At 40.9% G+C, this 14528-nt stretch overlaps 3 protein-coding genes across 4 annotated transcripts in view; 1 reads left to right on the forward strand and 2 right to left on the reverse strand.

Annotated features, from left to right (window-relative positions):
- Positions 1-5105, forward strand: part of LOC118407559 — a 5765-nt gene extending 660 nt beyond the window's left edge. Inside the window, exons 2-10 of the mRNA XM_035808038.1 lie at positions 3-212; positions 376-516; positions 674-865; positions 1073-1179; positions 1551-2675; positions 2940-3068; positions 3257-3410; positions 3589-3780; positions 4069-5105. Of these exons, the coding sequence (XP_035663931.1) occupies positions 3-212; positions 376-516; positions 674-865; positions 1073-1179; positions 1551-2675; positions 2940-3068; positions 3257-3410; positions 3589-3780; positions 4069-4338 (2520 nt within the window). The 3' untranslated portion in view covers positions 4339-5105. The remainder of the gene's footprint in view (positions 1-2; positions 213-375; positions 517-673; positions 866-1072; positions 1180-1550; positions 2676-2939; positions 3069-3256; positions 3411-3588; positions 3781-4068) is intronic.
- Positions 5106-9128: 4023 nt separating this feature from the next.
- LOC118407575 (probable serine/threonine-protein kinase drkA) lies at positions 9129-11839 on the reverse strand. Of its 2 annotated transcripts, XR_004830162.1 has the most exons (3): positions 11323-11839; positions 10657-10910; positions 9129-10001 (listed from the first exon to the last, which is right to left on the reverse strand). XR_004830162.1 is itself a non-coding variant. In XM_035808074.1 (2 exons), the coding sequence occupies exons 1-2, from the start codon at positions 11554-11556 to the stop codon at positions 10719-10721; spliced, it is 426 nt and encodes a 141-aa protein (XP_035663967.1). In that variant the 5' UTR covers positions 11557-11839; the 3' UTR covers positions 10654-10718. The 2 variants fall into 2 exon arrangements, 1 of the variants encoding a protein (XP_035663967.1); XM_035808074.1 differs by lacking the exon at positions 9129-10001 and having other exon boundaries at positions 10654-10910.
- Positions 11840-11940: 101 nt separating this feature from the next.
- On the reverse strand, positions 11941-14492 carry LOC118407560 (serine/threonine-protein kinase ppk11-like). Its single transcript, XM_035808039.1, has 4 exons — positions 14132-14492; positions 12677-12805; positions 12025-12178; positions 11941-11958 (listed from the first exon to the last, which is right to left on the reverse strand). Exons 1-4 carry the CDS (start codon positions 14479-14481, stop codon positions 11941-11943), a joined length of 651 nt encoding a protein of 216 aa, XP_035663932.1. The 5' UTR covers positions 14482-14492.
- Between the last annotated feature and the right edge of the window lie 36 nt (positions 14493-14528).

Here is a 14528-nt window from a genome sequence, read left to right on the forward strand (position 1 = left end):
AGCTGAAGTATGGGGAGACTCGTCAGGCAAAGGTTCATCTCAGGGAACCAGACCCAGTGACTGGGTCAACTTATAAAGTCATCTCCCTGAGTACCAACCGAGAGAAGTGTCAGCAGGAGCTGGAGCCCTACATCCATCTGAGAACAAAAGAGAGAAAGATTCTTCCTAAGGCCAGCAAGATTGAGATCTTTTGGCCACTTGCTTTTCTTAAGGTAAATATGCTTAAATTTGTTAGAAGTATATATGGGTAATTGACATTTGATTCTCTTTTTTTGATTATTGAGTCAAGCAGATAGCTCACGACGTCAACCTGCAAAATCATTGTTATACATGTATATGTTGAGGGGTCGAATATATGACTTCCTTTGTTCCCAGGGAGGAGTGACGATAGTAGACAGCCCGGGAGTCGGAGAGAGTGAGATGATGGACGAGGTGGTTGCAGAGTACATCCCATCAGCCTTTGCGTTCATCTACATCATCGACAGCTCCTGCGCAGGAGGAGAACATAAGGACAGGGTAAGGCATGGGGGAATAGGGACTCTGTGCACCTGTTATTATATCTTTTTATGATATGCTGTGACTATTGCTGTTGATCTGTGATATACATGTACGACTTTGGCATTTGGTTTCTTCTGGCATTGAATTGGTATTGGTTTCTGTGCCCCTTTTACAGTTGCTGGGACAGCTTCTGTCGAAGTGTAAGGACCTGGAACATTTTGACCCGACAAAAGCCATATTTGTCCTCAACAAGTGGGATCTGGTACCGGAAAAGGAGAGGCAAGAGGTGAAGGAGGAAATAATTCGGAAGCTGGGGGAGATGTGGGAAGGACTGAACGAGTCTAGGGTTTTCGTTCACTCAAATAAGGTGCGTCTTATAATTACAAATCAAATAAACCGTGCTTGGTTTTGTTGTATTGTTGCTATATTCACAGCTTACCATATTTTACGGCGAATTTGTGTGATTATAGAATCATCAGGTAAGAATCATTAGGAATGATCTACTTTAAATTTGGTTGAAGATACTGATTGATGTTTTTAGACAAAAACATAATGGAAACTTATTTCTATGCAGGAAGCGGTTAAGGGCGGATTCCGGTCGACAGACTTCAACAAACTGCTGGACGGCATCTATGACCTCCTGCCGCAGAGTCTGAGCCACAAGCTTGCTGTTCAGTACAGGTCAGGGAGATTCTGTATTTTCTGACCCGAAGGTCATTCTATTTGATGTCATTGCATTTCCAAGGCCATAGGATACATGCTTTGATACCCCATAGGGCAGGGAAACATGTTGTTCTCTGCCAGTCTGTGATGTTAATGTTCTTCTCCTCCTCCTTTTTGATCAAACACTTTCTCGAAAGGTGTCACCTGCACTTTTAAGTAAAATGACTTGAATTGTTGTATGAGATAATGCGGAGTGGGCAGTCTAGTAACCTGTATTTGCTAGAAAATGTTGGTCTTTGGTATTTGTTGTTACATACAATAGATTTTTGTGAACCTAGACGAACGCATGAAAATATGTAACTGTAAAACATATCTCCGCCTAACTATAGGCAAATGACAAGCATACTGAAAGAAGCGCTGCTTTACATCAAACTGAAGCTGAATGAGTCGTTTAGCAACCTGGATGTAGACGAGCGGCGCGAAGCCTTTGTGGGAGCTCGAACCGCGCTGGCACAGTTTGATGCATCTACGGCTGGCATTATCAAAGAAGTAAGGGATTACCTTGAAGATGCTATAGAAACAGCCAAGAGCATCTTAGCTGAATTCGTGCGAGGCGAACTGGGAGAACGATTAGCAAAGGAACAAATCCCTTGGTCCGTCCAGATACCTGAAAACGAGGAAGACATCCTCAAAGATATATGCTTTTGGATGGAAGATGAAATGGTTCGGTATCCATCGCTCAAGAACCACATTAGCCAAGTCAAGGAAGTGTTTGAGGTCAAACTCGGGGAAATGGTCACTAGGGTGAAGTATGAGCACAGCGAAAAAATCAGGCCAATCACCGGACGAACATGCCGTCTGAACGTGGAGAATATGGAATTGTCCACTCGTGAGCTTTTCCTGCTAATGATCAGGATGGCAATAAAGGCGGCATTAATGGATCCCATGTTCTTCCTACCTGTACATCACAAGATTTTATACGCGTCGACCCTCGCTGGGTTCATAGGCAGTGTACTCAAGCACAGCGATGAATCATTGGCGCGATTATCTGAATTGGCTATTGCGTGCATGACAACAGATGAGAGGCTGGATAAGATAGTTCGATATCATCTGACGAGACCATTTCGGCTGCTGAGCAACTTTGAATCAGAACTACAGGGGATAAAAGAAGTGGATAAACGCCTGGTGGAAGAGAGATTCGCGGAAACCAGGAGCCAGATGGATCTGGTCAGCACATACCAGCCGCAAGAGTCACAGATCGGGCTTCTGCTGGGCCGGCTGGCCATGGTACAGCTGACGGAGATGAGGGAGTACGAGTTCGACCTGGACGGCATCATCGGCTGGCCGGACCCGCAGAACAGGATTGCCGGTGGGTCGTACGGGGAGGTGTACCGGGTACAGGTCCAACAGAAAGGGTCACTTGTCCGGGCGGCGCTGAAGGTGGGCGTCCTACCCTACGATATCACCACCGAGGAGAACGCCTGGGACTTTCTCACGGAAGAAGACAACCTGAGGTAGAATAGAACATTTTAATACTCCTCAGTGTTGCGATTATATAGAAAATACTTGCGGTTTTTGTTGTTGTTCAGAACTTAATATTCAATATACGTAGTAGTTTTTTTTTCAAGACTAAGTCTTCGGAAAGTTTAGAAAATTATTCTTCAGTCTTACTTTTGGTACCTTTAAACATTCTGTGATGATGGCTGATTCTTCTCTTCGACGGTTCAATGGCACTGAATTGTTCTGTCATACTTTTTGTGGGGTTTATATTCTAAAAGGAAGCTACAGGGAGAGCATATAGTGGAGTACTACGGCACTGCCTGCAGAAAGGAGAGGCACGGTCTGAAGCTGGGTTTGGTCATGGAGCTGTGCGACGGTACCCTAGAGAGCAGGATTATCGGTCACACGTAAGGCTGCGTACTTGTTTACGACCCAAAATGCTGATTTTCATGTCAGAATAGTCTAATAGCTTCGTCAGGATAGCGGTTTATTCTGTAACTGCACAGGATCCATCAGCAACTGCAAGATAATCGCAGTAATGGTCGTGGTAAAATTATGTGAGAAACAATACCATAACGTATTTCGTCCCATGTAGAGAGCACAACCCCTCCAGGTGGGGGCACGACCCTGTCATGAAGCAACGAGCCTTCAACTACATAAAGGACAAGGCTATCAAGCTGTGTGAGGGGCTCAGGACCATCCATGATGCAGGCTACATCCACAGGGACCTCAAACTCAGCAATGTTCTGGTATGCACAATTTGAAATACTAGAAGTAATTGCTTATCCATCTCTGATATTCTTGGGTGTCTTAGAAGAAGGTGTGATGGCAGCCCGATAGCTGAAACACAGATTCGTCAACACTCTTCATAGAATATAGCATCTAATGTTGGTAATTTTTGTCGTGTTTTTGTTCTTTCTTCCGCAGGTTACTGCAGGTGATGTTGTGAAGCTGGCTGACGTCGGCGTGACGAAGAGAGAAGCAGACGTGACCGGCACCATCACAGGAACGGCGACTTATGCAGCACCTGAAGTGAAGGAACGGAAAGTCTATGACAAGAGTGCTGATATCTACAGCCTGGGGATAATCCTGTGGGAGATGTGGTACGGACGGACGGTGGTAAGTAGGAAAATTACTGTTAATTTTCTTGTCACCATTTTTATACTACGCCGTACGTTGTCTGTTTCCATTTTCTAAATGCTGACACGTGTTGCAATTATCTCTTGGGCAAGAACTTCCAAATCAGTCTTTATTACTCCAAAATCATGCTATTTATGCAAACTGATATTGACGCGTTGTAATTGACAGGCTTGTTTTAATGATGGCTAAGAGTGATAAGCGAAGCACAAGCTTGGAAAGCTAGGGGAAAGACTTATAATTAAATGTGCGAATTCGTCCTCACCACAGGATGGTCGCAGCTTGAGGGGTCTGATGGGGGGAGATTCGATGCCAAACTCCCCTGACTCCATCCGCCCCATCCCGGAGTGGGAAACTCTGGTGCGAGACTGTGTGAACCGGGACGCGAGGAGACGGCCCACTGCGCTGGAGTGTCTGCAGAGGATCAGGAGCATGACGATGGAGGACAGGCCCCGTACATCTGCCACCCCGCACCGTCGGACAGGGCCCAGGCTTCGGCCGTATCAAAGAGGCCGTAAGACTGAACGTACAGAACTGTAACGTTACACCATCCCGTTCTGTGAAACTGCTGAAGGATGGTACCCATTGTTCCTTCCATCTATCTAATGTCAAACCAATTTCTAAATGAAAGTGGACATGTATCGTTGAAGATTAGACATCCAGGTAAACATACGCAAGCAAATAGTTTATATGCTTTTGGAAATGGTCAGACGCTTCAGGCAGCACCCACTACTAGTATCTTTCGTCAGTGACACTGTGCTCCTGTTAAAAATGTATATAATAGGCATGTGCATTGTACATAGCCGTTTTGTGTCAGTGTTGAAATTTGCCAGAGAAAAAGTTTGATATCCTACATGTCAGCCATGTTTTACTGCAAATCATCCCATGTCTCAAACTGCTGCCAAACTTTTAGGATTTCTTTTATCGGATTTGGACACTTATTAGCCTAACACATAGAAATGTATAGCTAATCAGGAAAGCATTTGACGATGACGGTCCCCGGCCGGCTTTAATTACGAAATGTCTGTGACTTTGTAGAACGATAACGTTCAGAGGAATTCTTAGTTTCATTCTAATTAGACCAAGGTGTTTACAAGGGTCAAGGTTATCCAGCATTTTGCTATATCGACAAGTGCCGTGTCTCTGTAGGTTTAAGTCAGAAGACTGTTTTAAAATTTTGTTAATACCTGATAGTGTCTAGGTGAAGTAGGCGGCGCCTAATAATGATAGATAATTGCTAGTTGTAACGCTTTGCTACAGTTCGCTTCAGCTGTTTTGTAGATTGTTTTGCGAAGGCGTGACAGAAAAAACACATTAATTGACTTGATTTTTTCGAGGGTACCCTTTTAATCTGAACTGAGAAATTAAAGTTATTGACCAATGAGCATGTTGTTGACTGAATGTTGTCTTTCTTTTAACCCAGCCATACTGAGCAAGCAGATATGTCTTGACTCTGAGGTTAAGTAAATATAGAATGCATTTTCCTGAAATAACATCTACATGGACATATATCAGCTAACAGCAATATCAAAATAAACAGACATAAACATTCATATATAACGATTGAAATTATGATATATCTGTAGAAAACGACAATTTACGTGAAGCTTCCCAGACCAGTTTGGTCGAGTGTTCATTGACTTTAAGTCTAATTCCTTGTATATTCTCGCATGTTAAAAGGTGAGAGTGCATACCCTATGAGAGCCTAACCTGCAGTACCGCTCCCGGCCGTATCATGAAAAATGGCGAAGGAGACCGTCAAATTGCCAAATTTCGGTCTTTTCGTGAATGGGGAAATGGTGAAAGACTCGCAAAGGGGTTTGAAGTTTTGAGGCTTATTTGACCTTGAACTCGAAGCTGTGACAATGCAAAACCAATTATTACGATATCTCGATACATCTCGCTTAAAACATAATTGCATATTAGGTTATATATGACATGTTTCTCTTGCAAATCGCCAATAGAAATGTTAGAGTGTACATTTATTGTAAATTGTCGTTTTATAGAAAGAGGCCATATCATAATTTTAATCGTAATATATGATAGAAGTAGACGCTAAACAAATGCAACGGTGTTTATGACTATTTATCGAACAAAAGAATCAATTTCCTTACAAAACGACCCAAAATACTGTAATGTTTTTGGGTTCCTAAACAGTGCACTTGGGAATGCTATCACAATGGCAGCTATATTAATGATATATTCTTTCGTATACGACTGTAAGCTAATGTATCTACATATCGTTATCCTGTCGAGAAAATGTATCGTACGTGTGATTGATTGTGATATGTTGTATTTTATGATGTGTCGGTGCCATAGGAAATACTTTATCAGACACGGTACCGGGCTACATTTCTCTGAATACTGCAGTACCAGGGCTATCCGCTAAGCGTCGCACTGATACGTCATGAGTGTGACGTGACGTCACAACAGGCCGCAGACGACAGTGTTGTGTTGTGTTGTTTTCATACACAACAACATCAAGGGGGCGTTTTCCAGTCACCATGTGGATAGGAGCACTGTTTGAGCAGCCAAAACGTGAGTAGGGACCTCCTGACTTGACTAACGAGAAATGTGTGATGGCAAATTGACTAATACGCCTGTCAAATTGACGAAAATTGTCGGAAAGTAGATCGAGCAGTCGTCACCGGCCGCCCAGTTGTGTTCGAAATTTGCGAGTTAGTCATTGTGCCTCAAAATAAACACTAAACATACGGTAATTAAGTCATGATATAAAGAGTAATTTTCTGGGTCGGTTCAGACACTACTCAGTGTTTGAAAGTGATTATTTGACGTTTCCAGTAAATTTTGACAAGGAATGTGGTTCCCTGTTGGCCGCTTTGGGCTTATTTCCGAAAAGAGCGGGAAACGGCATGGGGTAAATTTTTTCGTAACATATCAGCAAATTATGACAGAAACTTTGCATAATTTACCTAAAAACTGCGAGTTTAAATCATTGTGAACAGCTTCTAAGCGAGAATAAAATAGTTCGCTGTGAATTTGTTGAAATTTGGGCATCTTTGCGAAGCTGTGTCGAAAAACGCTAACTCCAGCTTTATACAGCGTGACGTCACATCACAGTCTGACGTCTAGCTTCACGAATCAAGTTTAAGGTTCTTTCTGTAAATGAAATAATGGGAAGACGTTATGTAAGTGTTTAAGTGCTGCGTGAGTATGTTATAGAGGAGGCTGGTTTTCAAATCAAAATGGATTCTTTACTAGTACATCAGTCACCAATGTTATTGTCATGTGAAATGTACAGGACACAGTTCATTGTTCCCTGTCTGTTTTATATGGTTATTAACGATTTACATGATAAGGTATGGTTCTGTTGATAAGTTGTGTGCGAATTTACATGCATGTGCTATAATACTCCAACATGTGCTACGCTAATTAGATACCTAGTAGTCAGTAACTAACACAAAGTAACAGTTTTGAATAGTCCCAAACACATCTTGACAAATAATTGGATAAAAGATAAAGACTGGGCCCTTTGAAATCCATCACCATCTTTTATTATCTTTAAAGCATATGCAAGCAAGCAAAGTTAGCTTATTCATAATTAAAAGTTAACAAATGAGCATGGTCATCAAGATTTCTTCCTTTGGGTTTGACCAAAACGTTTTCTCCCTCCACCATTCAGTAACAACACATCACATTGTTCCACTGAGTATAACCTACTGACAAGTTTATTTCCAGTGTTACAGCTAACATCACCTGTTATACATAAATATCTAAATTACACCATGTCTAAAAAGTTCACTATGTCCTGTTTGATAGGCAAGTGCAGATGGGTACACTTCAGATCATTCTTAACCCTCTCAACACGTCATAAAATTTTTCCCTGTATACCATATACGACATATAATTTCAGTCTATACAGGTGTCAATTAGTACTTTTTGTGTATTATTATTACAGCTGTTATGTAAGGAGTAGACTAGGAAAACTATATATTGCTGGAAAGCTCACAGAATGGCCTTTCCAAAACAAGCAAAATAAATATCATACCATCAATCTGAGGACAGCAATCGTCATGGAAACCACTCAAAAACACATTTGCAACACTCCCAAAAAAAGCTTCACAAAAGAAAACATTTGGCTAGGGGCTGAGTTTTTTGTGTCATTTATCATAAAACTATGTAGAAATACTCAATTATACATACACAATGCTGGTATGCTGTTAGAATGACCAAAAACTAAAAATCAAAGCATGATTTCAAATAAGTTCAGTGTTGATAAACAAATATTCACCCCAATAAACAGTTGTGCCCCCCTCCCCACACCTGTAGTTGTACTATTAAAATAATGAATATGCCTTGTGCTAAAGGGCAAATTATTTTTCTGGATGTTCTCCACATATCAGGGAGTCAAATAAATCCTATTACTTATGACTTGGGTAGAGAAACAGGTATCAGAGTATCTAAAATGTCAATTGAGACCAGTGACCTTTCTGACCTGACCTGGTCCTCCTCATGCCCCCAGAAAAACAACAAGGAACCATGCATGTAGAACTCATTAGACATGGTTATATCAGCTCATTTGATCTCAACAAAAACAGCTGGGTGTTTGCCTTGCTGTCCCTCAAGGATTTCCCTGTCATCACTCCTGTAAGCCACCAACAAAATTATCCACCAAATTGTCTCCATTTCTGCTAAATTTACTAAATAAACCTGCAGAAAACTGAAGCCAAAACACACGCTGGAGGCCTCAGAAACAGGGCTCAAATGCTACATCCCTTCTGGTTGGTCAAAGATACAAGCATCCTGATTGGCAGACTCTGCCAAATTTCCCATTTCACAGTAGTCAGTTTGAATTTCCCGCTGGAATTAAACCTGAAGCCACGATCGTGGCTTCTCGTGTCCTATGGGAAAGCCACGATAGTGGCTTCTCGTGCTGAGAGGGTTAAACTTCATTCTTCAATTCTTTGTTTTATTGTTTTGTCTTTATAATTATATGCAAGGTTCATATTAACTTCAACATGCAGTTTCAACAAAACTTGCCACAGAGTAAACCATTCTGCATTTTATCCCAGCTTGTTCCTTCATGTGAAGATCATCTAATGTTCTGCCTACAATTGAGGAAATGGGAACTAATACTTATGACATTGACACACACCGACTTGAATTCAGTTTGGTCTAATGCTTTGCATACTACTGTCTAAAATCACATAATTTCACCACCTTAAGTCAGCAAATTTACATTTTGTACACAGTTACCATTATACACTGGTAGTGGCACTCAAGTCTGCCAGACCAGAAATTGTTAAGGCTGTTGTACATACTAGTAAAGGGCTCAAAATAGTCACATGCAGCCTGCAATTTGCACAAAAAATGCAACTAAAATATAATATGAGCAACTTAAACTTGACAAGGTAGTGCAATTTGCAGCCCCAGTGTGACTGAAATGACCAATTGTATCTGATTACATACTTAATAGTTTATACGTATATTGTACAATGTATTCTTGTTATGATTAGCAGTGGGCATTGTAATCTGAGAAAATCTTTGGCTGCTTTTATCTTTATGATACTTTTTTCAATGTTGTCAAATTCTATCGAATCAAGTGTTCGATGTTCACTACCCAGTACTAACTGCAACTCACTACCCTGATCTGAACTTTGTTCTCATGGTCAGATGTCATACCTTTTATGTTATTCTTTCTTATGTACCAAATTTTTAAATGAGTCCTGTAAAAAGAATACTACAGATACAAGGCTTATTAGAGTTATGATTTCAATCTACCATTTAGCATATGTACAACAATGAGACTCAGCTACACAGTATCATTACAACATTACATCCGATAGCAACTCTTTTCAACTAAGCTTATGAACATGTCACCAAAGTACAACGTTTTCTGATTATGTGTAGTATTCAACAAACATATGCATGTACACATCTTTTTACAATTCAATTTATATACTGTCTTTGCCTTTTGTAAGTTAAGGTACACATTCTTGGATATCCAGAAAGTTACGTTCATAAGGCCTTACCTAGTGATTGACACAATGTACATTTCATTATGACTTCGATGGACTTACGGTCTCATTTCCAGAATCCATTTAATATCCAAGCAGATGTTAGGAGGACCTAGGAAAGATTGTAATGTTTTGAAATTCCTACTAGTACTTCTTTGGGTTTGCAGAGATTAGACATTCCACTATGCCAGCAAAAGTGGCCGGTTAAAAAAAAAACAGTACCGGGGGTGTGCCTAAATACCACAAACGACCACAAACGACTCGGAAATACCACAAACGACCACAGACGACTCTAAAATGCAGTGTATATGGGTCAAAGACCTTGTGTGGCGCTCTGGAGACATTGTTTACACATTTATGAATTTAAAAAACGCAGCAAGTCCTGCGTATTCACCAGTTATTTCGAGTTAGTCCGCCGGTTTCAAGATCGAAGCGATTCTTTGCCGCCATGTTGGATAGCTCGTGCTAGGAGTCTGCATGGGGAAGTCCTCGATACCTTCCTCGGCTCCATAAACGACAGGACGATAAATCTATGGAAGCTGTTGATTCATAGATTATAGCATGACACATCTCTATCATTGGCAACTTATAAAACATTGATTCTAAGGGTTTTCCACCCTCAAAAACCGACACCCTTTCTTTGACAATGCGCTCAAACATCGTGACCGATCTTGTAACCGGTGGACTACCTCGATAAAACTGGTGAATACTCAGGACTTGCTGCGTTATTTAAATTTATAAATGTGTAAACAATGTCTCCAGAGCACCACACAAGGTCTTTGACCCATACACACTGCATTTTAGAGTCATTTGTGGTCGTTTGTGGTATTTCCGAGTCGTTTGTGGTCGTTTGTGGTATTTAGGCAGACCGCAGTACCGGTATATCAATGATCTTCCCTCCCAATATCTGCTTAGATATTTAGGTGTTGTTCCCAGTTTTTACTAGACCTTCATAGCTGATATCCTGTCCAGACACTCCTGTATCTTTGGTCTTCTCTTTGGATCCTTCTTCAGACAGTCATGGATGAGCCTGGTCCACTCAGGGATGGGTGGGACTGTACCTTCCCACCATGGCATTCGTATGTCCCACCCTCTCTTCAAGTCCTCTTCAAGCCTTTTGGAGTAGACTTCATCCTGGGGTATTTGACAAATCGAAACAGTTGCTCACAGATGGGCTTTTTTCCTTGCATCAGTTATCTGTAATTTTTCACTATCTTAGTATTCATACATTAAGCTTGTACTTGTAGCATCCAAGACTTAACTAAACCAAGGACAAGTCATTTAAACTGTTTTAGGCAAATAGCTCCAAAAGGGACATAATTTGATAGAATTGAATTGCAGTTTATATAAGAGGACACTGACCAGTGACCATATGGTGATTATGAGAGCTGCATTCTCTATTTGTTATTAACCAAAATACATCTGTATCATTCAAGCATTCTTAAAAAATGAACCAGTGCTGCAATGAATGAGCTTTACTAGTACTTTAAAAAAAATGCACATTTAGTACAGAAAATTATATTTTCTGCACATAAGTCTGACTGACCTTCAGTCCATACAGGGTTACCCCATACCACATCTCCCACAGGATGAGCCCCAGGCTGTAGATGTCTGCACTCTTGTCGTACACTTTACGTTCCTTTACTTCAGGAGCAGCATAAAGGGGTGTCCCAGTTGGTGTACCTGTGATCTTCTCTCGTTTGGTCAGTCCAACGTCAGCAAGCTTCACAGTGTTGTCCTTGGTCACCTTAAGTTTGTACATTAAACAAATCTTCAGCATGAATTTTTTTCAACATCCAAGAGTAATGAGTTGGTTGCTAAAATGGTGGTAATGTGTGCCAAAATTAGTAAAAATACAAATAAACTAAATATTGTTCCTGTCTTTTTGTCCTAAGGATTTCAACCCTTCAAGATTTTAGTTGAGTGATGTTGACAGGCCGCAATAAAGTAGTTTCATGGAGAGGAATAAAAACAGTTACTGACTGCAGAGGTCATGATCATTCATATAAGGCATTGAAAGTACTACTAGATGTGAATAATATTAGCCTCCAATCAAAAAGGTGGTCAGTGAGTTGATGAGTAATTGTGTGAGTGAGTGAGTGGGTGAACATACAATATAGGCGGCTTAGCAGTTGATCCAGAGCAAAATGCGAAAAAAAGACTTTCAATTCATAAGGCTTTCCTATACAAAAACAAACACTGTGCTAATGACTGTATGGTAAACTTGGAGCTTTTGAGGAAAACATACCAGTATATTGATAACCTTGAGGTCCTTATGGATGTAGCCAGCATCATGGATGGTTTTCAGCCCCTCACACAGCTGTACTGCCAGGTTCTGGGTGTAGCTGAAGGCTGCTGCCTGCTTCTCTGGGTCAGCACCCCACCAGGCTGGGTTATGGTTCCTTTAATATACATTGTACATTATGATTAAATGTCATTTAGACATCAGAGGATGCTTTTTCTAAAATTAATTTTGTTGAACTACTGTTCAGTCAGTACAACAAATTAATGATGTGTTGCCCTTTCTTTCATACATGTAGTTTTCTTTAAGTTCTGTCATGAAAATCACAGACAAAATCTACTGCAGTGCACATGTAACTTATTTCTTTCCTCTGACAGTTGTGTTGAGATCTGATCTTCTCATTGCCGTGCTCACAGTTCTCGCGATGTCAGTCATGTGTTCTCACCGTGTCAGTCACGTGTTCTCGTGAACAATTCTCGAGTATGACGCGGACCTCGTCATACATCCATCTCTATAATATTTTCTGATTGGAAATTGGTGATCAATTGCCTTCATTTTATGGTTGCATGTAAGCATGTGGTAATTTGTTGAATGGGTTTTGGTTATATGTTGGACCATTAAAATCTGACTCAGTTCCTTGTAATTATTATGCTCTCACCTGTTACCAACAATCCTGTCCCCCAGTGTGCCGTCACACAGCTCCATGACCAGCCCCAGCCTCAGGCCGCCACCCTCCCTCCTGCAAGCTGTGCCGTAGTACTCTACTATGTGCTCTCCCTGCAACTTCCTATGATGATGATGATGATGTAAGTGGCAAATGATTTTTGGAGGGTGATAACATGCTTTTTACAATGCAACATGGTTTAATATATGTTATTAAAATAAAATAATATTGTAATAATAAGTATTTAAACACAACCATTTCAAATCCCTGGAATTCAGATAATTAGTTCATGCATGTGCAATACACTCAAATGTTGCCAATGGAAAAGTCACATTTGCAGGAAACCTAATTGTGGCTAAGTCGTCTTATTTAAAGTACACAAGAAGTATAGGTCACAAGAGTGGCATTTCCGCTGAATGCAGCATTTATAATTATGCATCTAAGAAGGGTGTTTAAAAAGGACAAATGTAGGTGTCATCAAGTTTACAATAGCCATATCTGTCATTATATACCTGATTAGCATTTAAGATTTTAGTACTTCCATTTATAAGAAATATATCATCTGCAAAAAGGTTGCCAACAGGACAGTCTGTCCAGAAATCATATGCAACGGACATAATTTTGATGCAACGTTGACCAGCAATCCAGGAATAGCTAGTTGCACTTAATGCCATGTAAAGTGAGTTCAGTTGGTATTTTTGCTGGTGGGTAGCACCAGCTTAGAGACAGGAGAAGCGGGTCTTTGGATGCATGCATGGATGCATGGATGGATGGATGGATGGATGGATGGACGCATGGATCAAGCCCTCCAAAACCTATCTTCATGGCATGTTATAGCAATTGTGGCCATCGTAGTAGTTAAAATCTAGCTATATCAAACTCAAAAATACTTATATGGTCATATTTATCGGAGTAGAGCAGTACATACATGTAATCAAGCTTATCGTATCAGGTTAAAATTTTGTGTTAGCTTTTCGCAAACTAGAATACAAAGTGATTTCCGTTATATAACATAGATTATGTTAATTAGCCTTTTCGTTCTACGTAGCATTTACGGCTTGATGTTGAAGCATTTGGGTGGGAGGGCGGCAAGTATGTAAACATGTGGGTGGCCTGATTCGTGTGGGGACAAATGTATAATTTCGTACGTAATTCCCCCCCCCCCTCTCAAAGGAACGTCAAGACCTACAGATTGAAACGTTTTTCTTGTGAAATTATAGACTATGTAGTGTTTCTTATTCTATTTCGAAACACCGAACTTAGTAATGTAAATCATGCACATTGCACGGGGAGGTCGGGTTTACATAAGAAACATGTCGGAAAAGTATCGGCGCGTGCATCCAGAAATGTTTCGGTTTTGTCGTCATCACACTCAGTCGCTATTAACTCAACTTTTCTCCCAAAATACGCACCAGCCAGCTTTTTTAAAAAGCTTTCTTGTTAGCTTACCGTAGGTTGTCTTCCTCCTTCAGGAAGTCCCAGGCAGTTTCCGTGGTTGTGATGTCGTATGGGTAGACTCCAAGCTTCAGTGCTGCAGGAGTCTCTGTTCCCTTCCCCTGGACTTGGACACGGTACACTTCACCAAAGGACCCCTCTCCAATCCTGCTTGTTGTGTCTCTCCAACCTATGATGCTGTCCAGGTCATACTCGTACCCTCTCATCTCTGTGAGGTGAAACATTGCCAGCTGGCCCAGGAAGCGGTTGATGTCCCTGCTTTGTGGCTCATACATTTGCAAAATTTCATCAGTGCTTCTGGCATCTCTGGTTTCTTTGACTTGAAATGAATTGGCAACGTGCATCTTTAACTCTTGATACCCCAATGAACTGGGCCTAGTAGTTGACTCTA

Source organism: Branchiostoma floridae, unplaced genomic scaffold (genome assembly GCF_000003815.2).
Source record: "Branchiostoma floridae strain S238N-H82 unplaced genomic scaffold, Bfl_VNyyK Sc7u5tJ_1421, whole genome shotgun sequence".
Lineage (NCBI taxonomy): Eukaryota > Metazoa > Chordata > Leptocardii > Amphioxiformes > Branchiostomatidae > Branchiostoma > Branchiostoma floridae.